The sequence below is a fragment of the Pleurodeles waltl genome, chromosome 7, assembly GCF_031143425.1.
Source record: "Pleurodeles waltl isolate 20211129_DDA chromosome 7, aPleWal1.hap1.20221129, whole genome shotgun sequence".
Classification (NCBI taxonomy): Eukaryota; Metazoa; Chordata; class Amphibia; order Caudata; family Salamandridae; genus Pleurodeles; species Pleurodeles waltl.
The window spans coordinates 539812494-539837842 of record NC_090446.1 but is presented as its reverse complement, the minus strand read 5'-3'; the positions used below and the strand labels follow the sequence as shown (position 1 = coordinate 539837842).

Genomic DNA, 25349 nt, shown 5'->3' with positions numbered 1-25349 from the left:
TTTATGCCACTACATTGTAAGCCACTTCACTGTACGCCACTCCATTGTATGCACTCTTGTCCAATCTACATAAGTGCACTCTATATAATTCTACCATACTTCCTGGTACTCTATGAAATTCTACTCCACTCTATCCCCATTCGCTCCACTGTCCAACTCTACACTCCACTCTATGCCCGTACACTCCAATGTTTAACACTCTATTCCACTATATGACAGCACTCTATTGTACTTTACTCCACACTATATTACACCTCTCCACTCAACTCTACTGTACGAGACCTTACCTCACTCTATACGACTATACAATCCACTTTATGCAGCTCCACTGTTTCACACACCACTGTACTCTATGCAACTCCACTCTACAACACTACTACACTGTATGGCACTCTATGACACTTTACTCCTGTCTATACCCCTTCACTCCACTGTACAACATTGTACTATACTGGATGCCACTGTACAACACTCTACTCTATGGCACTCTAGTCCTCTGTACAATGCTGTACACAAATCTTTGTATGCTACTGCATCCCACTTTACTCCACTTTACTTTCACCCAGTACTCCACTCTGCTCCACCACTCCACTCTATGCCACTCCACTCCATGTCACTCAATGCCATTGTACTCTATAACACTTTATGCCAAACCACTCTGCCATGCTCTACAACACTATACTGTACTGTAAACAACTTCACTCTACAAACATCAACTGCATGCCACTGTGCTCTACTGTAGTCTACATCAATTTCCAATACTGTCCAGGCCCCCTATACACTCCTATACAACACAGTACTTCAGTTTACAACACTTTACTTGACTGTAATCTACACCACTCCACTCTACTGCATTTCACTCCACTGTAGCCTACAACATGCCACTCTATTCTGTGACACTTTAGTCCACTCTACACCACCCCACTCCTCTGTACTCTACTCCACTATACCCAACTCTACTACACTTAGAACCACTCTAGCCACTGTACTAGACTACACTCTACACCGCTCCACTGGTCGACACTCTACTCCACTGTATGCAATGCGACTTTACAACACTGAACTACACTCTGTGTCACTCTTTGACACTCTACTCAACTCTATGCCAATCTACTCTATGCCACTGTACTACACTGTATGACACTTAATGCAGCACCACACCACTCAGCTTCTTTCTACAATTGCCACTCTCCTATATGACACAGCACTCCACTGTACGACATTCCACTTGACGATACTCCTCCCTATGACTAGAGCCACTGGAATTATGTGATTGTGTGGGGATTTTCGCATAAGTATATATTTGCATAATGCAGCATCTGCCACATAACCTGCAGATTTTAACCAAAACAAATTGCTTCTAGGTCAAACGGTTTAAAAGGCACTGAAAATTCATTAATACATGTTGCCCTTCAGTGAAAGGCCTTTTGCAGAACTGGGCTTTTCTCCTTTGTGTTGCTTATTGCTTCACTTGGTGTTCAACTGGCACTAATGAGGTGCAATCAATGCCTATACAGTGTTAACAAGTTTACAAATAACAAAATAATGAAGCAATACTATTACAAAATGTGCCACATTATACTGCTTGATCTGCCTTTTTTAGGCAAAATTTACTCAAATCTGCTGCATAATTTAGCCCTCTACTGCTGCAGTGGCCCTGACTATGACACTCTACTTCACCCTACTCCACCCTAAGACACTCTACTCTGTGACACTCTACGACACCCAACTTTACTGTTCAAAACACCACTCCCTGCTCCAGTCTACAATACTTGACTTCACTATACGAGACACCATGCCACTACACCATATAACACTTTTCTACACTGAATATTATGCTACAACACTCTACTCCACCCGATTCCAATCTACAATTCTCCAATCTATGGCAATTGACTTTACAACACTCTCCTCCACTTTTCTGTAAAACACTCCACTTAACAACCCTGCACTTGTGACACTGTCTTCTACGATTTGAATCACATGTTTATTGAAAATGCAGAAAAAACACTGAAATTCAGGGTTGGGTTATAATTACTGTTGTCTGGTTAGCGAGCTGAAAAGAGTGTGTAACCTTTCAAAGGTCTAATTTGAAAGTGGTGGATAGATTGTAAAAGAAAGTTATAACTATGACTTTAGAATATTTAAAGTTTGTGTAGTTTAAACTTGGTTTCATTAGGGAAAATAAGTCTTCCTAACTATTATTGAGTTTTAACCTTTGCTTTTTCATTATATATTTCTGTGTGTGTTTGTGTGTCTGTGTGTGTGTGTGTGTGTGTGGTTTTGTGTGTGTGTGTGTGTGTGTGTGTTGCAGACTATGTCCATAACTTTTGAACTTTGGCAATGCTTTTTTATGACGAGATCCTAACTTTGACCATCTCACATGAGTAGAAATTACCCATGGTAGCCAGAGCCTTTCTGCGAGACATTTCCTGTTCATATTTAAGAGCCTCTAGCGCCATCTATCGACACATTATCGTAATTGTTTTGACACTAATGTTTCGTTAGATGGCCAAAATCCCCATGCCATATTTACAAAGTGGCGCAATGTCTGCATTGTGCCACTTTGTAACCCTTTGCACTAAATTATGCCTGCACCAGGCATAATGTATGCAAAGGTGGCGTCCCCCCATTAGAGGGGCCGAAAAAATGGCACAAGGAAATCTAAAAGATTTCCTTGCGTCATTTTTTGGGCACTTTTAATGCCTGCTTAGAGAAGGCATTAAAAGAGGGCACACCATTGGTTACAATGGGCCCCTCTGTACTCTGCAGAAGTAGCGCCAAACTGTTGGCGCTACTACTGCAAAGTACTTCAATGACGTCATAAAAAATGACGCTATTGCCCCCTACCCTGCACCATAGTGCATCGTATTTTAAAATGGCGCACACATGGTGGTTGTGGGGCGTGGTAAACGGCACAAAAAATGTGGTGCTTCACTGTGTGCAGCACCACTTTTCTTAAATATGCCACCAAGTCTCCCAGAAAAAAAAGTCATGGAGTTGGACTTTGCGCATATTCTCCCCTCCCCCATGCAAGAAGCTAAGAATAGCTGTACTGTTTACCACTTCTGATGATTTTCGAAGCAGAAATTTTAGGGCTACCCTTAAATATCTCCTAGGGCCATTTAGCAAAGAGAATTTACCAAATGTGACTGAATAAAACACTAAGCAATAGATGGATATCAATTAAAACAAAAAAAGTTAAAGAATCTGAGGAATTTATAGGTGTCTTGGTAGATCTTCATCATCTCACGGGTGTGCTGGAGATTCAGTATTGTCCTACATTTAAAAGACGTATCTTTTTCCTAAACATGTCCTAAACATGTTGCAGAATCTTATGATAACCCTGACATTAGAAAAGTAGTTGCATATGTTCTGATAACTGAGAAGATAGAGACTCTAGACAGGGTGATTTACTGTTGCTGGAAAAGGCTGAACTTAATACCAATATTCTTCCAAAGTATCTGACAGTTGTCCAGTTAAGGTAAAATGGACAAAGAAAGTCTGACATTATTCATTCATCCCTTATTGTCAGGAATCCACAGTTCCTATGGTCAAAAAGTGCCAGAGTCATCAACTGATGATTTTGCTCATGAAAAAACTGACAATGTTAAACCCACAAAAAAACTTGGGGGGTCATTTTGACCCTGGCGGTACGAGACGGCCAGGGCTAAAATGACAGAAGCACCGCCAACAGGCTGCTGGTGCTTCCTGGCCTATTACGACCCGGGGCCAGCGGTATTCCGCCACTTTAGCCCCGGCGGTGCAGCGCTGCCCAGGGGATTACGAGTCCCCAACTGCAAGCCTTTTTCTGGCGGTTTGCACCGCCAGGAAAAGGCTGGCAGAATGGGGAGTCGTGGGGCCCCTGGGAGCCCCTGCACTGCTCATGCCACCGGCATGGGCAGTGCAGGGGCCCCCTGACAGGGCTTCATGGAGCTTTTCACTGTCTGCATAGTAAACAGTGAAAAGCGTGACGGGTGCAACTGCACCCGTCGCACGGCCGCAACACCTCCATTTGGAGCCGGCTCCTATGTTGCGGCCGTGATCCCCGCTGGAACTCCAAATGGCCGCGGCGGGGGTGCAGCCACATTGGCGGCCGCACTGCGGTCAGATCTTGGCGGGCGGCTAATGCCGCCCGCCAAGGTCGTAATGACCCCCTTGATTACTAAGTAGAATTTTGCAAAATAAAAACATATCTTTCTGAAATGAAAAGAAAAACCACAAGAATGAAGGCTGCACACAAATAAAATATGCATGATTTGGGAAGAGGCAGTATATGTGTTTGGTAACAAAAAATGTATTTTGTGAGAAATGTGGTTGTTGGTTTACTAGAGTGTAAGCTCTGATCAAGCAACAGCCACAATCCCTTCCAGGGTGCACCACAAAAAGTCACTAATTTAACCTGTGCTTAACCCTGGGTAGCTTGGCACAAAAAGCAGTCAGGCTAAACTTAAAGATAAAGTTGGGGAGCACACAAACAGCAATACAATGAAAACAGAACACATGTTAGTGAAATACAGTAAAGTTTAACACCAAAACCATTAAAATCCAATTAGTAGAACTGAAGTTATTAATTTGTAAAGTTTAAGGTTCAAAATAGCAAGTCCTCAGTTTCAGAAAATGGCCATTTTGGTACTGTTAGCACCACAACTAAGGGTCCAGGAGTGGATGGAGACCACTTGGGGGTTCAGAATTCACTCAGGCTGGGTCCAGGCGCAGGTTCAAGATGGTAGGAGCTGGTTATATCCCTGTGGCTCTGAACAGTAGGCTGGCAAAACTGTCCCTTTGAGTCACTTCTGGAAGTCCTGGGTACAGTTGAAGATGCAGGGCTCCATAGCTGGGCTGGCCTCTGAAGGTTCAAGTCACGCTCCAGGCAGCAAAGCAGTAGTTCCAGGTATAGCAGCAGTCCAGTAGAGTGCACAGCAGGTCACAGCAGCAGCCAGTTCTCTGAGAGTCCGGGTCCAGTAGTGAACTAGAGTGGGTCTGAGAGCCATATTTTTAAACCCGGGTGTTTCCTGCCTCCCCTGCCCTGGCTTCTAGCTGGCTGCACTGACAATACAGGATCATAAAAGCCTATTGTGTGGTGGCAGAGATAAGCCTATTCAGGTGCAAGTGGGGCTGTGCTGAGCTGCACCTCCCCTCAGGTCAGTTAATAGTCCTATTCAGGCTCTGCTAATCCCACTATTGTGTGTCTGTCTGGGGTGAATTCACAGAGTTTCAACTGTCCGTTACACACAGTCATGTGAACTAAGTCAGGCTGCAGGTACAAAGGGCTAAGGGCAGGAAAATGCCAACTTTCTAAAAGTGGCATTTTCAAACTTGTAATGATAAATTCAACTTTAACATTAAAGAGGGTTTATCATTACAAGTTCACAGGTACCAAACATGATATAGCTACAACCTCTGGTTTAGGAATTACAGCTTATTAAATATAATAAGGAATCCCTAATGTTATCCTATGGGAGGGGTAGGCCTCACAGTAGTGAAAAGTGCATTTGGGAGTTTTTCACTACTAGGGCATGTAAAACTTAAAAATACATGTCCTACCTTTTATTTACACAGCACTGTGCCTAATGGGCTACCCGGGGCCTACCTCAGGGATAACATGTAATAAAAGGGAAGTTTAAGGCTTGCTAAAGGGTTTTAAATACCAAATCGATATGGCAGTGGGACACTGCCTTGAGGCTGCAATGTCAGGCCTGGGACATGTTTTAAAGTGCTCCTTAATTGGGTGGCACAACACATGCTGCAGGACCACTGGTAACATTTAATTTACAAGACCTGGGTATATAGCATACCATTCTACAAGGGAATTATAAGTAAATTATATATGCCAATCTGGTATATGTCAATCAAATAATGCTTTAGGGAGAGAGCACGTGCACTTTAGCTCTGGTTAGCAGTGCTAAACTGCACGGTGTCCTAAGGCCAGCAAGCAAACATCCAAAACATAGGAGGCAGAAGGCAAAAAATTTCCAACATCTACCCTCAGTGGAAAACCTCAGAGCTTTAAATAACATGGAAAATATCTCTACACATTTGCAAGACAAATACACAGGTGATCTGGAAAAAGGCTCATAAAATTCTGAAGAAAAAAGAAAACTTATAAAGGCTAGCCCTGTTTTTAGTTCATATGTAGTGACAGCTTTAAGTGTTTGATAGACCATTTGTAAATAATAAAATACTGGTAGCTGTGGCCTGTTCAGGCATTGCCTTTTTGGATTGAGATCAGTTTACAGGATAGCATACATAAAGTGGAGTGATGGATGAACCCATCAAGCCATTGTTTCATTGGCAGTGTTAATCACTTTTTAGAGCAGACGATAGGAGAGTAAGTCATTGTCAGTGATCGCTTTTTGCCTTTACATTTATATCCGTATTTAGAGGGGCACAGCAATGACAGGCAAAGCCCCTATGTAAAGAGACCAAACATGTTGACATTGTTTTTTTTTGACAAATCAAAGGTGATGTGCAGCTATTTTTCATATTCTACAGACATAATGGGACTCTGCCGGCTGATACTGCAGCAGATGAAAACCCTCAATGAGCTGCTGCACACTGCAACCTATCTACTGTAGCAACTTCTTCTTCTACTGGTGTGGAGTAGCAGCAGATTCACTAGGCTCAACTGAGTTGCCACTATTGCTGCAGTCACTGGAAAAACCCCTGACAGGCCTGGGAACACGGTCCCTGGCAAGTTGATGAGGGATTAGTAAATATTTACCCTGACTACATCCAGGCAGTACAGCTTCAGCGAGAAACCTTCATGGCCATGAAACAACAGCTGATGGCACTTGATTTGAGGTTTTCTCTGCTAAACTTTGTGTAGTGGACCAGGAGAACACACACGTCTTCACCTCTACTAAGGAAGCGTCAACAAGCCTGAAGAGTAAGGGCTGCACTCGACCATTGGAACATGAACCTTTTACTTGAGAGGATTGACAGTGCTCAGATCACAAAAGAATGCCTAGTTTTGAAGGCTCGGGAGGGCACACATGGGCACACCAGGAGTGCCACACCCTCACAAGTTCTGAGAACTATTGTAGAAGTTCTGAATGATTTTTATCTTGATCAAACCATCTCGGGCTTTGGGGTGGTGGGTAGTTTTAAGCCTGCAGCATAAGGTGATTAGGAGGGGGTAGTTTGGGATATGGGGTTTGTTTCACAGAGGACATGGACAAGATGACAAAGATTTGGACGGGCCGGATCAGACGGACACTATGGAGATTCTAAGGGCCAAAGGAGGATGGAAAGAAAGAGGCCCAGCACTTTACCCTGAATCTTCTTTCATGGAATGTCAGTGGCCTGGGAGACAAACTCAAGCAAGGGGTGGTGAGAAAGTACCTACTCTGACACAACCTAGACACAATGCTGCTGTGAGAAACTCACCTCCTAGGCAATATTTGTGGGTTCCTAGGTAGAGGCAGATACAAAGTTTTGGCACAAGCAGGATTCATGAAGGGATCATGAAGGGATCCAGGGGGCTGGGCACCCTGATTCGCCACTCTTTACCACTAGAAGACTTCCATACTTGGGAGGGTACACAAGGCTGTCAAGCTGCAATCCATCGCCGATGCTATGTGGAGGATGAGGTCATTGGGTCATGGTACATCCTCTCGGGTCTACAAATTTAGAGGTCTAGAGCATATAAGGATATGGCTGACAAGCTCCCTAGATGCATTGACCATTATTGGGGAGACCTCAATCTGACATTGCAAGGGGACATGGACAGGGTGACTAAATCAGGAGAACCGACAAAACACGACACAAGACTGGGCACTTTTGTGGAAGCTACGGGCTTGGTTGACTTCTGGCAGGCGTCAAACCCTGATACACGCCAATACTCACATGCAGCTAGGTCAATAGGAGCTGTGTCTTGACTGCACTATATTCTAGTGCCCACATTTCAGAGGACTAAGGCCCGTATTTATACTTTTTTTGCGCCGCATTTGCGTCGTTTTTTGACGCAAAAACGGCGCAAACTTGCAAAATACCATTGTATTTTGTAGGTTTGCGCCGTTTTGCGTCAAAAAGCGGCGCAAATGCGGCGCTAAAAAAAGTATAAATACGGGCCTAAGTACTCTGGTACTGCCTTCCTCCCCCGAGGCATATCAAACCTGTCATCACTGCTCACCAAGATTCACATGGATGTCCCGAACCAGAAGGGAACATGGAGAATTGGTGCTTGGGAACTGAAGGACAGAGAAACCAAAACCCTTCACAGAAAATGTGGGTACTGTCCAATCAGCCACCGACCTATGGGAAGCATATAAAGTGGTCCTGTGCGGTGAGTTGATGGCACATAGGGCGGGCCTTACAAGGGATAGGGAGGCAAAATGCCGGAAACTAGAGGAACAATTTTTGCAGCTCAAGGTCCATTTTGTGGCCCTTCCCAAAGCGGACCCAGTGCACAGAACTGGGAAAGTTAGGTAGGAATATGAATCACTGGTGTGACAGGAGGCGAGAGCTCAATTTTGGGCCACTCAGGGTCAGATTTATGAGGTTGACAATAAGGTCGGTAAGCTCTCTCACGTGGCTGGCAAGAAAGGAGGAGGAGCAACGTTGGGTTACTGAGTTTAGGACAGAAGGGAAGGCCCTGCGGGAAACACCCAAGCTATTGCACAGGAATTTGCAAAATATCCAGAACAGCTCTACCAAAGCTGGGCCACCCATGACCGAGGGAACCTAGAGGCTTTTGTGGGTGATCTCCCGACTGTCTGAATGGATTGGGACTAGGCAGAGGTGCTAAACAAAAGAAGTGCACAAGTTCCCTTTTCAATACATGTCTGTCTGTCAAGGTCCCAGTAGGGGTTTGGCAGTCCCTTGGGTGAGGACAGGCCACTAGCCTTTGAAATGTAAGCGGCAGGCCCTCCACCCTTCCAGCCCATGAAGACTCATTCAGTATGCAGATGAGTGAAAGTGTGACTAAGTGTCCTGTGTTTGTGGTTGTCTGGATGAAATGCACAAGGGAGCTGTCAACCAGCCCAGCCCAGATGTTGATTGGAGACATGCTGTGAGGTACAGAAGTATTTCAAGTGCAGAGATTTGCTCACTTACTAAAAGTGGCATTTCTATAATAGTAATATAAAATCCAACCTCACAAATAAGCAGGATTTTCTATTACTATTCTGGCCATACTAAATATGACCTGGTTACCCTTTCTGATCAGAATCTACCATTCAAACAGTATATGACGTTAGTCCTAATGATATCCTATGAAAGGAGCAGGCCTTACAGTAATGGAAAATGAATTTAGGAGTTTTTCCTAACCAGGACATATGAAACACACATATACATGTCCTGCCTTTTACCTACATAGCACCCTGCCCTATGGGTTACCTAGGGCCTACCTTAAGGGTGGCTTATATGTAGAAAAACGGGAGTTTAAGGCTTGGCAAGTACTCTTAAATGCCAAGTCGATGTGACAGTGAAACTGCACACCCAGGCCTTGCAATGGCACGCCTGAGACATGGTTAAGAGGCTACTTATGTGGGTGGCACAATCAGTGGTGCAGGCCCACTAGTAGCATTTAATTTACAGGTGCTAGGCAAATTTAGTGCACTTTACTAGACTTAGAAGTAAAGTAAATTTGCCAATTGGGTATGAGCCAATGCTACCATGTTTTAGGGAGAGAGCACATGCACTTTAGTACTGGTTAGCAGTGGTAAAGTGTCCAGAGTCCTAAAGCCAGCAAAAATGAGGTCAGAAAAAGAAAAGGAGGAAGGCAAAACGTTTGAGGGCGACCCTGCAGAGAGACCATTTCCAACAAAGATCCAACAACATAATATACAAAATCACAATTGGGTGTAAGTACATCAAAGATATCAGTACAGGATTTAGTTAGATAGGCAATCATGTGAATCATCTTCCTCAGCAGTACGTAGCAAAGAGACTTTTAGAACTTGACATTGAATCAGGGTAATGTAAGAAGCGGACAGTAAAATAATTTCTTATCATGATAGTCTTACCATGGACAAATGTTTCTTTTTACTGTTGTACCAAAGGGCGGCATCATTGGGAGGCATGGTGACTAAGAGGGTGGAGTCGCAAACAATATTTATAGATGCTTTAATGAGATGGGTGTCAGCTGCCACAGCTTGTAAGCAGGGCAGAATTCCTGCTGTAAGCTTATCAAAAGCAGAAGAAAAGGTGCAAGTTTCTCCTGATCTCCATGATCTTGCAGCAACACCTCTGACACAAAGTTGTGTTTTTTATGATATTAAAAAGTTAACCGTTGTTATAATCAGGCAATCACCTTGCAGGGGCAGATGACAGTGCTTATTTCAAAGTCACAAAGGTGAGTGCTCTCACTTTTGCCCATTGTAATGGTTCTGTGGTATCTTTATGATATCTTGGATGAGTTTAACAATAATTGCATATCCCCGTGAACTTTTTCTGCAGTGACTGTTAAAGCATTAAAAGGGGCTGTGAAGGTGTTGTCTGGGCAGGTGATGATGGAAGAAACTGGCTTTGGGTAGGTTCTGAGGGAGTCCCAGACTTAGGAGACTTTAGGCTTGGGGGAAACACACAAATAGAGCAAAAGACTCTAGAGTAGGTGCTAGAGATGGAACAGGCAAAATTGTGTCAAGAACTCCTGGGCAGACTCTAAAAAATGGATGTGCGAGTTAAAAAGGAGATGCTGACCTAGCTGCACTGGAACCTGTTCAAGCCCTGACAGCCTGTGGCCAGAGAATTTCAAGAGCATGAGGGTTAGTGGACAAGCATGAGAAACACTTTCCTATCTCCCTCCAAGAGAAGATAGAGGAAAGAGCTATTAGACCCACCCTCAGCATTTTTATATTTCTACTGCTCGTACTCCACAGGGTAAGCTGTTGAAAAAGGCTGGAAGACACCTTAATGTTTACCTGGCAGTGACTGGGAGTATAAACAGGGAAATGGAGACAAAAAAGCAAAGCAGAAACAATTCCCAGTAAAATGAAATCTCACAGATGCAATGTACCACTAGTATGAAATAAAACACAAGCAGGTATATAAAACAGCGAGTTTGCCTCACTAATGAGGATAGGAACAAGTCCTTTAGAAGAAAGGTACTATTGATCTAGAGTACTTTAATAACCTCAGAAAGAGAGTGAAAAACGCAAGAGTAAAGTAGGCACTGACCAATGAAAGCCACCAAGTGCAAACAAAAGGCCTAAAATGTGGGGCATAAAAGTTACTCACCAGAGAATCAAACATTAAATTACCCATTTTGAGAGATAGCTTTAGGTCTGTTGAATGTTTTTAGTTTCTCCGTGCCTGAAGCAAATGTAAAAGGTCTCACCGTGATGGCACTTGCAAAAGGAGCTGTGTCAGTGGTAAAATCTGCAGGAGGGCTACCAGCAAATGATGTGTAGGTGAGTGCAGAGCTACAGGCATTGAAGTGCTAGTCAAAGATGCAATACACTGAGATGAGAAGCCGGCTCCAAATTATCCATGTCTCTTACAGAGTTCATTCTCACTCTGCACCCTATGGGACCCATGCGAGGCATTGACCGATCAGGCCACCCACCCCAAATACAACCTGGGACAGTCTCAGCCCAACCATTGGCCGGAGACTGAGATCACTTGAAAAAGTCACCCACAATTATCAAAATACCCACCTCATCTAGTGATTTAGAGATAAATGATCCTCAGGGTAGCCAAATCAACCCCTTTGATGCCTTGCTTTCCCTGTTAGAGTATTTGGGGTTATGGGCAGGAAGCCAAGTCACCATTCATGACTACTGATCCCCTGAAGACCTAGTTAATATTAAGCAACAGTTCCCTACCAATTGAGTGCCACCAAATGGATCTTCTTGTTTCAGGTGTGGACAGCTGGATTATTGGAAACATGAATGCCTCAATTGATCTTTGATGCACCCAGTGCAACCAACCAGAGTTTACCCAAATCTCACAAAGTCAATACCTTGTTCTTAGGACAGCCTGGTAGGTGCCGACTGTCCCATAAACACCTTGAACCTCATTGAACGAAATAGTTGATAAGTGAATTGCAGCATTAATTCGAGACCCACCTCATGTCTTATTGATGCACGGGCCAGCTGATCTGCATGAAATACCTCTGACTTTCCCTCATTACCTCCCTCCAGCTTTTGCATTACTATAGTTGGCATTTCTAATGCCCATGTCCCCTAAAGTATTATTGATGCCATCTCCATAACCCTGGGTCCTACCACAGATCAACATACCTTTCTGTTGAGTCCCACCTCTCCTGTATACCTATTGTGAGAGAGATCCCTTGTGTAAATTGAACTACACCATCCATTGTACTAGCAATTGTGTTTGTTTCAATGTGCTTAAAAGAAATTTCCTATCTGTCTTAGATGAGACCACTGACTGTACTGATAATGCAAAATGTAAAAATGATGTACCGAAATGTATCTCTGACATACTCGGTCTAGTGCCTTATACCATATGATCTGAATAAGTAAATGATGTTGGATGCATACTGGCCACAGAACCCCTTCAAACTAAGGTAAATCCAATGAAGAACTTGGCTTCCCAGTACCCATTAACTCGAGGGAGAAACAGAAATAAGAAGTAAGATCTATTACCAGTGCCATATTAAAACAAGGTATTCTAGTACCTTTCGTAAGTGTGTGTAACAGCCCTGTTTTACCAATCACAAAGCTTAGCAAAGTCATGGACAGATCTGTGCAAGCCCTGTTGCTGTGACACCTACAGCTGAATTTAAGAAAAGTGGTTCTGCATCCAATTCCCATTTTGGAAATACAAAGGTTTCCTTGATACCTATTTTTCACTCTTTATATTTCACCAAATTAATTGCTGTATACTAGGTATGCAATAAAAACCCATTGCAAGGTGCAGCTCATTTATTGGCTCTGGGTACCTCAGGTTTTTGATGAACCTACAAGCCCTATATATCCTCGCAACCAGTAGAGTCCAGCAGACGTAATGAAAAATTGCTTTAAAAAATCTGCCATAGCTGGAAAACGCTATAGAAGAAAACGTGGACAGAAATGGCTCTTTTTTCACCTCAATTTCAATATTTTTTATTTTATTTTAGCTGTTACTTTCTGTAGGAAAACCTTGAAGGATCTACAAAAATGACCCCTTGCTGAATTCAGAATTTTGTCTACTTTTCATAAATGTTTAGCTGTCTAGGATCCAGCATTGGTTTTACACCCATTTCTGTCACTAACTGGAAGAAGGCTGAAAGCACAAAAAATAGTAAAAATGGAGTATGTCCCAGAAAAAATGCCAAAATTGTGTTGAAAAATATGGTTTGCTGATTCAAGTCTGCCTGTTCCTGAAAGCTGGGAAGATGGTGATTTTAGCAGCATAAACTCTTTGTTGATGCCATTTTCAGGGAGAAATCCACAAGCTTTCTTCTGCAGCCCTTTTTCCCATTTTTCTGAAAAAACTACATTTTCACTGTTTTTTGGCTAATTTCTTGGTCCCCTCCAAGGGGACCCACAAACTCTGGGTACCTTTAGAATCCCCAGGATGTTGGAAAAAAAGGACGCAAATTTGGCGTGGATAGCTTATGTGGACAAAAAGTTATAACGGCCAAAACGCAAATTACCCCAAATAGCCAAAAAAGGGCTCAGCACGGGGGTGGTTGGGGGGAGGGTGGGGGGTGCAAGGCCCAGCAGCTAAGGGGTTAAAAGTGATTCCTTATCCTCATCTTCTTCTAAATCTTCAAAAAATGTATGCAAACGTACTACCTCTGTAATGTAGAAATATATTTTTTGCGCACAATATAATCTACAGAAAAGCAAAGAAGAGTTTATCTCTGGTTGTAAACACTGTTGAAATCACATGCTACCAGTATTTCAACTTAGGAAATAAAATAGTTTCTTTGAAAGTAGCACACAAAACTGGAAAGATGTTTTAACATCATAATCACCATATTCATTTTACATAAATCCAACCAGAAATCAATTCTTTAAGTAATTCTCAGTCTTTTTGCCCATTCAGCCATCTGCCGACTTGTGAAACACCTAGCTTGCTCATCCACCATCCAGGTTTTCTTCCATATTTGTTCAGCCCTCTGTTATCCATCTATCCACCAATTCAGGACCTCAACCTTCCAAAATCCCCCACAGCACCACTGAGAAAGTGAGCTTTCTGTCTCACTTCTGTCCATTTCCTTATTAAACCTCTCTCCTATCCGCCTACCTCTAACTCTGTCTTTGTTGACCCTCAGTCATTTAAGGATTTTTGTGGTGCTGAGTAAGGCATATTTCTTTTTATGTTTACAAATATATTGATTTAAACTCATTGATAAAAGAATGGTAAGCATTTTCATCCTTATATAGGGCAAGGATATTTCAACCGTTTTTGAGTGACACCCCATTTCTGCAAGCTTGCTTCGCGTCATGTGGGCCTCAATTAGCAAAAAACGATTAATACAACTGAAAGTTGTTCCTAAAAGGGCCCCTCAAAATATGTTTTGGTGGGGACACAAACATTCTCAAGAGAAATTAGGGCTCGCATATTAAAGATTATTAACCTTACTCTGTGAAAAATATTTGCAACCTCGCTCCTTAACGTGTTTTAACAACTCCATTTACTAACAAGCATTAATGAACACATGCACAGCACAGGTCGGCCAGAGTATTGTATCTCCACTGTCTGCTTTTCTCTGCGCATGTTCTGCTGTCAGTAACTGATGTACTGCCAAAGACCGAGGGCCGTTCCCTCTGATGCTGTCCCCATGCTGCTCATGAGTCACAATCACCCGGCTTTAGTGAGTCCAAGTGCCCCAAGGTGCTGTACTTGGCTATATGTGGCTCACAACTCTTCAAGCACAGGGAATTCAAGGGCCCGAATTACATAATTTTGGTGCAGCGTGGTGCTGCGCCAAAATTAGCAGCAAGGTGCCCCACCTGTTTTGAAATGCATGGATGCGCCATAATTACAAGAATATAGCGCATACCTGCATTTCCTCCTGTGCCAGCGCTAAATTAAGCAGCCTGCGCTAACACAGGCATAGTTTCACCATCGTGCAAGGGTGTCTGCGTTGAGGGGTATGATTGTTTATGTGCAGGAAGGTGTCCCTTCTTGTACATAAACAATCATCAATGTCATGTTGCTTCTTCTATGTGTGTTGCAGAATGCAACACACATAGAAAAAGCAAAAAACGAGGAGGAATAAAAGTATTCCTCATTGTTGTGTCACGCTAACGCCACCCCTAGGGTAGCATAAGATTTTGACACCGCCACAGATTTACGAATTCTTGTAAATCCGGGGTAACATCAAAAGCAATGGGGTGTGCAGTAGAAAGCCCACTGCAAGACCAATTGCATGCCCCTCTGAGGCAGAAAACTCCGTAGGACAGGCCCTTCTTTACAAGTAGGCGTAAAGCCACAAAAAGTGGTGTTACAGCTCTTTGTAAATATGGAGAAGTGATTAGCGTCACCAGAGCGTCGCACAAAGTGATGCTGTGGTGGCCCTAGGGCCTTGTAAGTGCCCAGAGATTCTGTGATTGAACGCTGGCTGCTCTGCAAGTGGCCCTACAAGTAGATTGGCGTGGCTTGATTCATGCAATGCCTATAGAACAATGTTTTCTCACAAGCAGGTTTCCTCCATTCCCCATGCATAACAACAGTACCAGTGGATAAAAGGATTCAGTTCAAGGCCCTATGCCATATTCATAGAGCTATATTTGATCATGGTCCTGAAATGCTCAAAACTCTGGCATCTGTCTACATCCCAGCCAGGCCGCTCAGATCCTCCTCAGCTATGCTGGTCATAGTTCCAACAGTGAAGAAAGCAAGATTAGGAAGAAGATCTTTGTCATATCAAGGTGCTCTACTTTGGAATAACCTTCCTCTTAATATCAGATCAAACTCACTAGAGATTTCTTTTAGGAAGGACTTGAAAACCTGGTTATTTAAAACTTAATTCCTATACGAATATAAACAGTGACAAATCCGTGTTGCAGTATAAGCGCTACGAGGCCTCTGGGCAGTTTAGGCGCTTTATAAGCAATTATAACATAACATAACATACTTAATTTTCCCTGTTCACAGAAGAGCTATTTAAAGAGGTCTTGTAGCAGTTTCCACTCACGGACTCAAAATTCAGAAAATGCAAGGCGGCTAAAGTTCTAAACAAAAATTTGTTAAATAATTACATGAAGCTCTTTGCAGGAGATGTTCAAACTGTCACATGTTGTATGAAAAAAATACTCAAAATCCTTTTGAAATCTGTTTTTGATTTGGTTTTTAAAGATATTGTATATCATTGTTAAGAACTGAAAGACTGGTTCTTCGGTCCCTAGTGGAATTTTTAACTCTGTGTACATATATTTAACATAATAACATAGTGCAATGTACTGTAGCATAATATGTTTCTCAAAGGAGTATCCAGAGAGTTTTCAGACAATGACATTTTAGTGATAAAAGTGCAGCACTTTTTGTGTAGAGGATTTAGAAATGAAAGGAAACAACAGTGAAAAACAGCACAGGCCACTATGTAGGTATGCCAGACACATGCCTCCCTAAGAGACTGTTCTATGGTGAACTGGCTGTAGGCAAACGCACACAAGGTGGGCAGAAAAAACATTCAAGGACACGCTGAAAGTCTTTCTGAAGAACTTTAGCATTGACCCAGAGTCAGGGAAACCCTAGTGCAAGACTGTCCCGCCTGGTGAAGCTGCATCAGCAAAGGCGCTACCTCCTATGAAAAGAGATCAGGACTGCAGAGGGACAGAAGAAGCATAAGCTACACAAATCCATAGCCAACTCTTTGCCAACCAAACCAGCAGACCACTAGTGCCCGACGTGCGGCTGAGCTTTCCAAGCGTGCATCAGACTGATCAGTCACAGCCGGGCACAGCGTACCCAGTTAACCTCTTCAACGTGATGTCCTTGGTCATTGTTGACAATGACGGGCGAACAACAAAACAATGTGGCATACCCCTGTGTTTTCCCTAGTGCTGGCACTAAAATGAGCTGCCTAGTGCCAATGCAGGGAGTGATTGTGTATGTGCAGGAAGGTGTCCCTTCCTGCACATAAACAATCATTAATGGCATTTAGCTCTTCCTAGGTGTGCTGCAGAATACAGCACACATAGGAAATAAAAATAAAATGGGGCAGGGCATTGCACCACCTGAACGTCCAGTGGTGCAATGCCCTTGTAAAAGAGGGCCAAAGAGGTAAATTTCCCGGAAGTATGTGGGAAAGAGGGTAAATTAAGCCACATATTTTGAGCTTAAAGGTTAATAATGCCTCACTTCCAGTGAAGCCATTAACTAGCTACTATCACATTTTAATACAACTAGCTATAGTTTAAATGGATATCAGTGCTTTGGAAAACAGAGTTTTATTTAGAAAAGAAAGCTATAAATATGTATTTATTATAAACATAAACCAACAGTTAATGATATTGCCTTCTATATAACATAGACCCCCCTTTCTATCAATTGAGCCCTCTAGCTAAGCTACTTTATGTAATAAATGCATTGTAAAACATATACAATGTTACTCTCTGCAGAGTACAGGCCTTTGTATTTAGACTTCTCCTACTAAAGGTATCACTTCCTTTATTCTGTTCACTGCACAGTTCTTTAACAGTGTTGGTTTTAATCTGTGTTAATACTTTGGTCCCCAGAAAGCACCTTTTTCCAATAACAAACCACCGCTCAACACAGACTTTGTATAGTTTTATTTAAGTGTCTCACTAGAAGGACAACTAATATTCACAGAATCGGTCTTTATTAACGTTGCAAATTGTTTCTAAAGTCTATGGTGTGAACAAGCATAGACTTAAAACAACATTTTCATGACCAAGAATGAATCGGTTCTCCCTCTCTTCTTGACTACATTTAAATAGTTGGGGTTATTAGCTGCTGCAGTCTACAGAGCAATCACACCACTGAGGTTAAATTGTCTCCAGTTGACTGTATGCAGAAATCGGGTAAAATGTGTATAATTATCGTTTGCAAATTCTTCTGAACTCTTTAGAACTCCATGTGCAGTGTTATTAGTAGCCTTCGATGTTTTTTCTAGAAGCATGTTTTTTTTCACCAAGTAAACCCTCCAGCCAAGGATTTCAATAATTGCAGTAGCCATGAGTATGTATCAGTGAGGGCATTCGGTGAATAGCAGTCCAAATAGTATAGTCCTGGAGAAAAATGTTAGAAACGGACATTAGGGGTTCATGGGGTCAGTGGAGGAGGGTATGAAACTATGAAGGCAGCAAGGTAAAAGATGTATGATCTCTAATTATAACATGGATTTCTTTTTCTTTTTAGACATACGTCTTGTGAACGGTTACAACAGGTGCTCGGGTCGTGTGGAGATTTACCGGAGAGGAAGTTGGGGAACAGTGTCTTCAAACAACTGGGATATTACGGATGCAAATGTTGTGTGCAGGCAAATTGGATGTGGATCAGCAATCTTGGCTCCTATATATTCGTATTATGGTCAAGGCAATGGAGGCATCTTCCTGGACTATGTCAACTGTGCAGGAAATGAATCCCACCTGTGGGACTGTCCACACAGAGACTGTAGCATTGGAACCTGTGATCATTATTATGATGCCAGTGTTATCTGCTCAGGTAATTTCCCACTGTCTTATCAAATCAGACTCCACTGGAGAGGGAAAATGAGGTTTTCTCTGTTTTGCTGTGCAACTCAGACGTGAGGTCCAGCATACAGTTGCTTTCAGCTTCATCTGAAATATATCCTAATATTTTTATTTCCTGTGGATATGGCTTTTCCATAAAGCTGGTGTCCTTTATTCTCTTTTCTTGTGTGAGAAGTCAGTTCACTAGGTTACGTAAGGCTTAACTTACAGTACACAGTTATTAACTGTGTCGTACAAGAATATTGTAGTCAGAATATCGTCTGACATAAATATTGTGTCCTAAATATTGTTTACAAATATATTGCCTCGAAGGAGTGAATAATATCAAAGCTATATCCAACAATGTTAAAGACACAATGGGGCATGTTTACTATGATTTTGCAATCGGGTTGCATCACTTTGTTGCGCAGCCCTGGTGCAATATCATTTTTGGTATTTACTAAGCCAGTTTGCATGGTTTAGTAAATACAAAGTGCAAGGGTTCCAGCACTGGTGCTAAGCTGTCTGAAGTGCGCCAGGGCATGGAGAGAACTGAAGAGTGTGATATCTTTGTAGATATGGCACTTTTCAGCTCTCTCCCATCAGTAGTGGCTGGTGCTTAGAGCAGTCTTCAAATTGGGGGGCGGGCCTCCCCAAGGGGCACTCAAGTGATTCCAGGAGGGGTGCCAGCCTCTGGCCAAAAGTCTAATTATGATAATAACATGGTTTGTTTAAAGTTGAAAAAATGGGCAGCAGTAAACCACTCTTGAATGGGCCATCACTAACATGTTTTGTCATCTTTATTGAAGCTGGCAGTGTGTGTCCAAAATGAAGGGACTCCAAATACTCTTCAAAACCCCCACCCTCAATTCTATTAATCACACTGTGGATACTTTTACATGTTAGCAAGGCCTACCTGACCAAAATAGTATGTTTGGCATCATGTATTTGAATGCATTTTTAAAATAGTAACAGACCTCTACTGAAATGTTTAAATAAGTGTAGGCCTATTTCAACATTGATCATTAAGTACAATAAATGTGAAAAATTCAGAGGGGGCCTGATGATTTTGTTTTCCCTCCTGGGGGGGGGGGGGCGGGGAGGTGAGGTGTGCAACATTAAAGGTTTGAAGACCACTGGCTTAGAGGAAGCTATTGCAGCAGCAGAAATGATATATAGAGACTAAGGGCCAGCTGTACAAACATTAGGAGTACCAATTTCCTAATTGTGATTAAGAAATCAGTATTCTTAATGAATGAAACTCTTCTGAGCTAGCAGACCTTCCTCATGCATATTAATAAGGTAGGTTGGAATTTGCGACCCAGTAGGAATCGCAGCCATCACAGACATGGTGGCCTGCTGAGGTCAGCAAACCACCATGTCTGTGATTGCATTTTAATAAACAGTCTTTTAGTTAAATGCAGCCCATATTCTTTTAAGGGAAAATAAGTTTAAAAAGAAGAAAATAAACTTTTCAGTTTCATTTTGTAACAGTAGGCAGTGATCCGTGGGACCACTGCCTGCTTTAAAAAAATTTTTTTTACCATTCTCCAATAGAAAGGGGACCACATAGGACCCCTTCCCCTTTGTGAATGGATGAAGTATTACTGTTTTGTGACCGGAATTTGGTTGCAGAATATACATTCCATTCTGATTCGATGCTTGGAAGGAATGCCCCTTCCAAATAACAAATTGGTATTTGTTAGAAAATGCACATTGCGATTCAGTAACCAAGTTACAGAGTCACAATTTGCCTTTTCTACGTTGTAAAAAGCTGTTTTGTGGACGTAAATGGCCAGATTCTGCGAATCCGGCCCTTTGCAACCTAATTAAAATAGGCCGATCTGCCTCCAAGGATGGCAGAAATGGCCTAAAATAAAATTGCCCCTCCCAGGGGAGCGATCCTTGCCTAAGGAGTCGCTCCCCATCTGTAAAAAAAAAAAAAAAAAAAAACCCTGGTGCTTAGTGGTTTCTGTCCCCAAGGGGGGCAGAAATGGTCTAAAATAAATGTGCCCCTCCCAGGGGAGCAACCCTTGCCTAAGGGGTCCTTCCCCTTGCATGAAATTGGCACAAAAAAAAATCCCTGGAGTCTAGTGGCCTCTGCCCCTCTAGGGGACAGATTGGCCTAAGAAAATAGGCAGATCAGCCCCAAAGGTGGGCAGATATGGCTTAAAATAAAATTCCCCCCTCCCAGGGGAGTGACCCTTGCCTAAGGGCGCGCTCCCCATCTGTTAAAAAATGTTTTTTTTAAATCCCTGGTGCCTAGTGGTTTCTGCCCCCCCCCCCCTTGGGGGCAGAAATAGCCTAAAATAAATTTGCCCCACAGGGGATCGACCCTTGCCTAATGGGTCGCTCACCTTGCGTGAAATTGATGTGACAAAAAATAAATCCCTGGTGCCTAGTGGTTTCTGCACCCACTTGGGGGCAAAGTGACCTAATAATAATAGGCTGATCTGCCCCCATGGGGGCAGAAACGGCCTAAAAACATTCACCCCCCCAGGGAGCAACCCTTTCCTGAGGGGTCGCTCCCCACTTGTAAAAAATAAAAAATGATCCCTGGTGTCTAGTGGCTTAAGCCTCCCTTGGGGGCACATCAACCTAATTAAAAGAGGCTGATCTGCCCCCGGGGGGCAGAAAAGGCCTTATTAAAAAATGCCCCCCCAGGGAGCAACCTTTGCCAAAGGGGCCTCTCCCCTTCATTATTTATAAAAAAAAAAAACATTACCTGGTATCTAGTGAGCATTTTTGCAGCCGGATCGCTTCAGGATCGGGCTGCAGAAATGGCCTAAAAACATTCACCCCCCCCCCCAGGGAGCAACCCTTTCCTTAGGGGTCGCTCCCCATGTCTAAAAATTAAAAAATTATCCCTGGTGTCTAGTGGCTTCTGCCTCCCTTGGGGGCACATCGACCTAATTAAAAGAGGCCGATCTGCCCCCGGGGGGGCAGAAAAGGCCTTATTAAAAAATGCCCCCCCCCCCAGGGAGCAACCTTTGCCAAAGGGGCCTCTCCCCTTCATTATTTATATTTTTAAAAAAAATTACCTGGTGTCTAGTGAGCATTTTTGCAGCCGGATCGCTTCTGGATCGGGCTGCAGAAATGCTCAAAAAGACATGAAAGTTAAGGCCTTTCCTTTCCTTTCATGTTTCTCTGGCTGACGTGCGCTGACATCATCAGACGTCACTGGGGGGAGGCAGGGGTGGAAGGGAAAGTGATTCCCCTTCCATCCCTGCCCAGGGGAGGGGGGTAGGAGGCCCACGGGGGAGCGCTAGTGCTCCCTCAGTGGGCTGAGTGCAGGACGTAACGATTACGTCCTCGGCACCCGAGCGGTGCTGCCGAGGACATAACCCTTACATCCACAGCACCCAAGGGGTTAAATAATGCAATCCTTTTTTTAACATTCGTTAAAGGAAAACGCAAGCCATTTCACAGGCTCTCATCTGTACCATCACTGCACACCTCCACTAAAAACATAAAGGGGCATATTTATACTTTTTGGTGCAAAACTGCACTAACGCAGTTTTGCACCAAAACGTTTAGCACCGGATTGCACCATTACTGAGCACCAGCCAGGCACCATATTTATGGAATGGTGCAAGCAAGTGCAAAGGGTAGGCTAGCGTAACAAAAAAATGACGTCAGTCAGTGTGGCTGGCAGTATGGGAGAAGGGGGTTTTGCACCAAAAAATGACGTTAGGCAGGTTAGAGTAAAAAAAATGACTCTAACCAGCCTAGCCTCATTTTCTGACGCAAAACCATCCATACCACATGACTCCTGTCTTAGAAAAGACAGGAGTCATGCCCACCACCCCCATTGGCCAGCAAAGGGGACCGTGGGCCCCTGGGCATGGCCAATGTACCCAGTGCCATGTAGGGGGCCCCAATGGCCCTTTATAAAAAACAATAAAATACTTACCTGGCCCAGAAAAGCAAGCTTTGCACCATTATTTGACCCCTCCTTCCCCCATGCCTGATTTTAGCATGAGGGGATAAATATGGCATGAAGGCCATAGAGTCATTTTTTGCACGGGAACACCTACCTTGTATCTCATTAACGCAAGGTAGGTTTCCAAGTCCAAAAAAGGACTTTAACTCCATAAACTTAGGGCTAGACGGGTCTAGCGCCAAAGTATGCATATAGAGTTAGTTTTGTACCAAAATTGCATTAAAAAAATGACACAAATTCAGTATAATTATGCTCCAAAATGCTTCATGTTTTGCCAACCTCTTGCGCCTCTTTCCTGCTCCCTCTTCATTATCCCTGAAAGGGAGTTGATAAAAAATATACCCCCCACCTACCTCTAGCCTTTCCTCCTTTCCTTTACACTCCAAAAGTGCTGCTTCATGAGAGAGTGAGGAGCAAGCACTATGCTCTGTAGTTGGTCTGTTACATTATTACTGCAGAGCATGGCAAAGTTCTGCAAGGTCTGTACATGCCTTCAGACAGCAGGAGTGTTGTTGAGTGTTGATTCTTTAGCATAGCACACTATTGAGCCACATCCCTCAGGTCTTTACAGGCTGGGAAAGAAAAGGCGATGGTGAAACACCATCCACAATTCTACTTTTGAGTGGGTCTGTGGAGACCTGACGGAGACTGCAGATTAGCATTAGCTCTTTCACCCTTTCCAGGAAAGGAGTAGAAAGTGGGAGACATGGCCAATGTATTGCTTCTCTAAGCTATGATGTTACAACAATAAATAATGAGTCTGCTGTTCAACTGCAGTGATGTCAAAGCTGTGAATATTATGGATCAGATGTCCCTGTTTACAATAAAGGCTCTCTGTGGAGGACACATTATGTGGTTCCCCTGTGAAGGCCTTGGTGTTTGAGGTGGCAGTAAACATAGCCCCCTACCCTGGATGTTGTTATCATACTCAGTCCTTCCTAAAGGGACACAGAGGTTTGTTACAGCAAATGTAGAGCAATTTCTGGATGCAGCTATAACATATATTAAAAATCCATCCTCTTTTTCCCTTTCCAACAGGCGAGCAAACTACAGCAATCACAAGGCCCCCAGGTAAACTATTTATTTATTTGTTTGCTTATTTATTTTAGCATTTCCATTTTTGCAAAGCTCTCCATTCCACAAAGTAGCAGCATCACAGGCCTTTATTATGTGTGGCCAATTAAAATTCCTGGAGTCCTGTCTCCTCCTCCTGGAATTACCATTAGTGGCGTAATGCAAAAAGATGGGGATCTCCCTGAAGTCTGTGATTAGGGGCCCCCGAGTATTCCATATCTCACCGATAATAATTGGCCTTGGGCTGAACAGCCACCCTCTTCAATGGTTAGGGGCCGCCTGAAGGGTTGGGCTGCCCCCCTACATAGCACGGTTTCAAGTGCCTACATTTCACCCCTCATTACCATTACTGGGACCCCCCTGTAATTCTCGGGTGGGGAGTGAAATACCCGGAATTATACATTTTTGGGGAATAATATGTAGGAATCAGACTTAACTTTGTCGATTCTTGCTTTTCTACGCCCAATATACCACAGCTTTGCAGTAGGAAAAAATATCTGTTTGGAATACCACTCGCCACATGTGGTACTCCCACTAAAAGTACAATTTTGATTGGGCTGATAACTCCCATTATTTCGACCATCGTAATTGACATGCCACTCAAAAACAGGGCATGCCTAAACACAGCAGAAACATATAGGTCGCAAGTTCAGAACTGTGGCCTCAATTCCACCCCTCCAACGGCCTGGGAATCATTATCGCTACCCACATCAAGAGTAAGTAAATACAATCTGAGGGGGCTCCAAATGTCATGCGGTTGTTGGCGTGCTTGACCTTGGTAAGTAAACTTACCAGGGGACGTAAATAAGTTGATGAAGCTTTTGATTACGCTTAAGATGTTCCCACCATAACCGGCATGAACAAATCATTAATCAATGACAATCAATAACATTAGTAATCAATAATCAATAGGAATCAGTAATTATCACACACCATGACCTTGCTTTAATGAATAATCACACCTTTATGTAAAAGTTAGAATATTTATTTCCCTATATTGCTAAGGTTACGTAAATTAATCTCAAATTCAAATGAGAGACATACAGAAACAATACTGGCTGGCCGAATCTGCGAAAGAAACACAATCTAATCAAAGTTTGGATTATTACACATTCTAAAGTCTCTGTGCAAATTAATAAGAATAACTGTGCAAACGATATCACATACATTTAGATTCAGCAAGGAAAGACGTTAATTGTTACTCCAAGTATCGATTTTCATTAGTGGAATTTCCATCTAACCCCAGATTACAATTAGCATTTTGGGCTTCATGCAATACAATTTTAGTCAACACAAATTTGGAAAAACATCTATCTATGGGTCTACAAACATATAGCGTGGTTGGTACCTAGAAAGAAAATCAAGCAGACGTAACAAATACCATTTTAGTCGATAATACCTATCGTCAGAATGGATCAGCATGCGGCAACAGTCTTCGTCCTCAGGACATCAGTCTGGCCAGTAAAGCATCAGGCCTCAGCTTCAGAGTTAAAAAAATGGCAAAGTCTTTTAAGCATTTAAGTTAAGCATGTCTCCTCTCAAGACGCATAATTGGCAAAAGGCAAAAGGCAACTGTGCAATAGCAGGTGGCAAGTCGTAATGACAAATTCTTCTCTATGCAGTCCGGTTAAATTAGAGCTCCTAAAACTACTTCCCAATTCCCTATTGGTTCAGGGATCCCATGTTCCTACTTTGTCCAATAAAACTAAAACTCAAAATCTGCAGATTCTACCAGTTCATGGTTCTCATCTTTATGATTGGTCCTTTTAGTAATGTCCTCATCATCCGACTTGTCA

General features: G+C 43.0%; 1 protein-coding gene across 4 annotated transcripts in view; it reads left to right on the top strand.

The window, feature by feature from the left end:
- The window catches only part of LOC138304315 (transmembrane protease serine 9-like), a 1357906-nt gene that overhangs the window by 993303 nt on the left and 339254 nt on the right, over positions 1-25349 (top strand). For all 4 annotated transcript variants that reach the window (XM_069244270.1, XM_069244271.1, XM_069244272.1 and 1 more), the window contains 2 exons: positions 18223-18528; positions 23518-23550. In XM_069244270.1, the coding sequence (XP_069100371.1) occupies positions 18223-18528; positions 23518-23550 (339 nt within the window). The remainder of the gene's footprint in view (positions 1-18222; positions 18529-23517; positions 23551-25349) is intronic.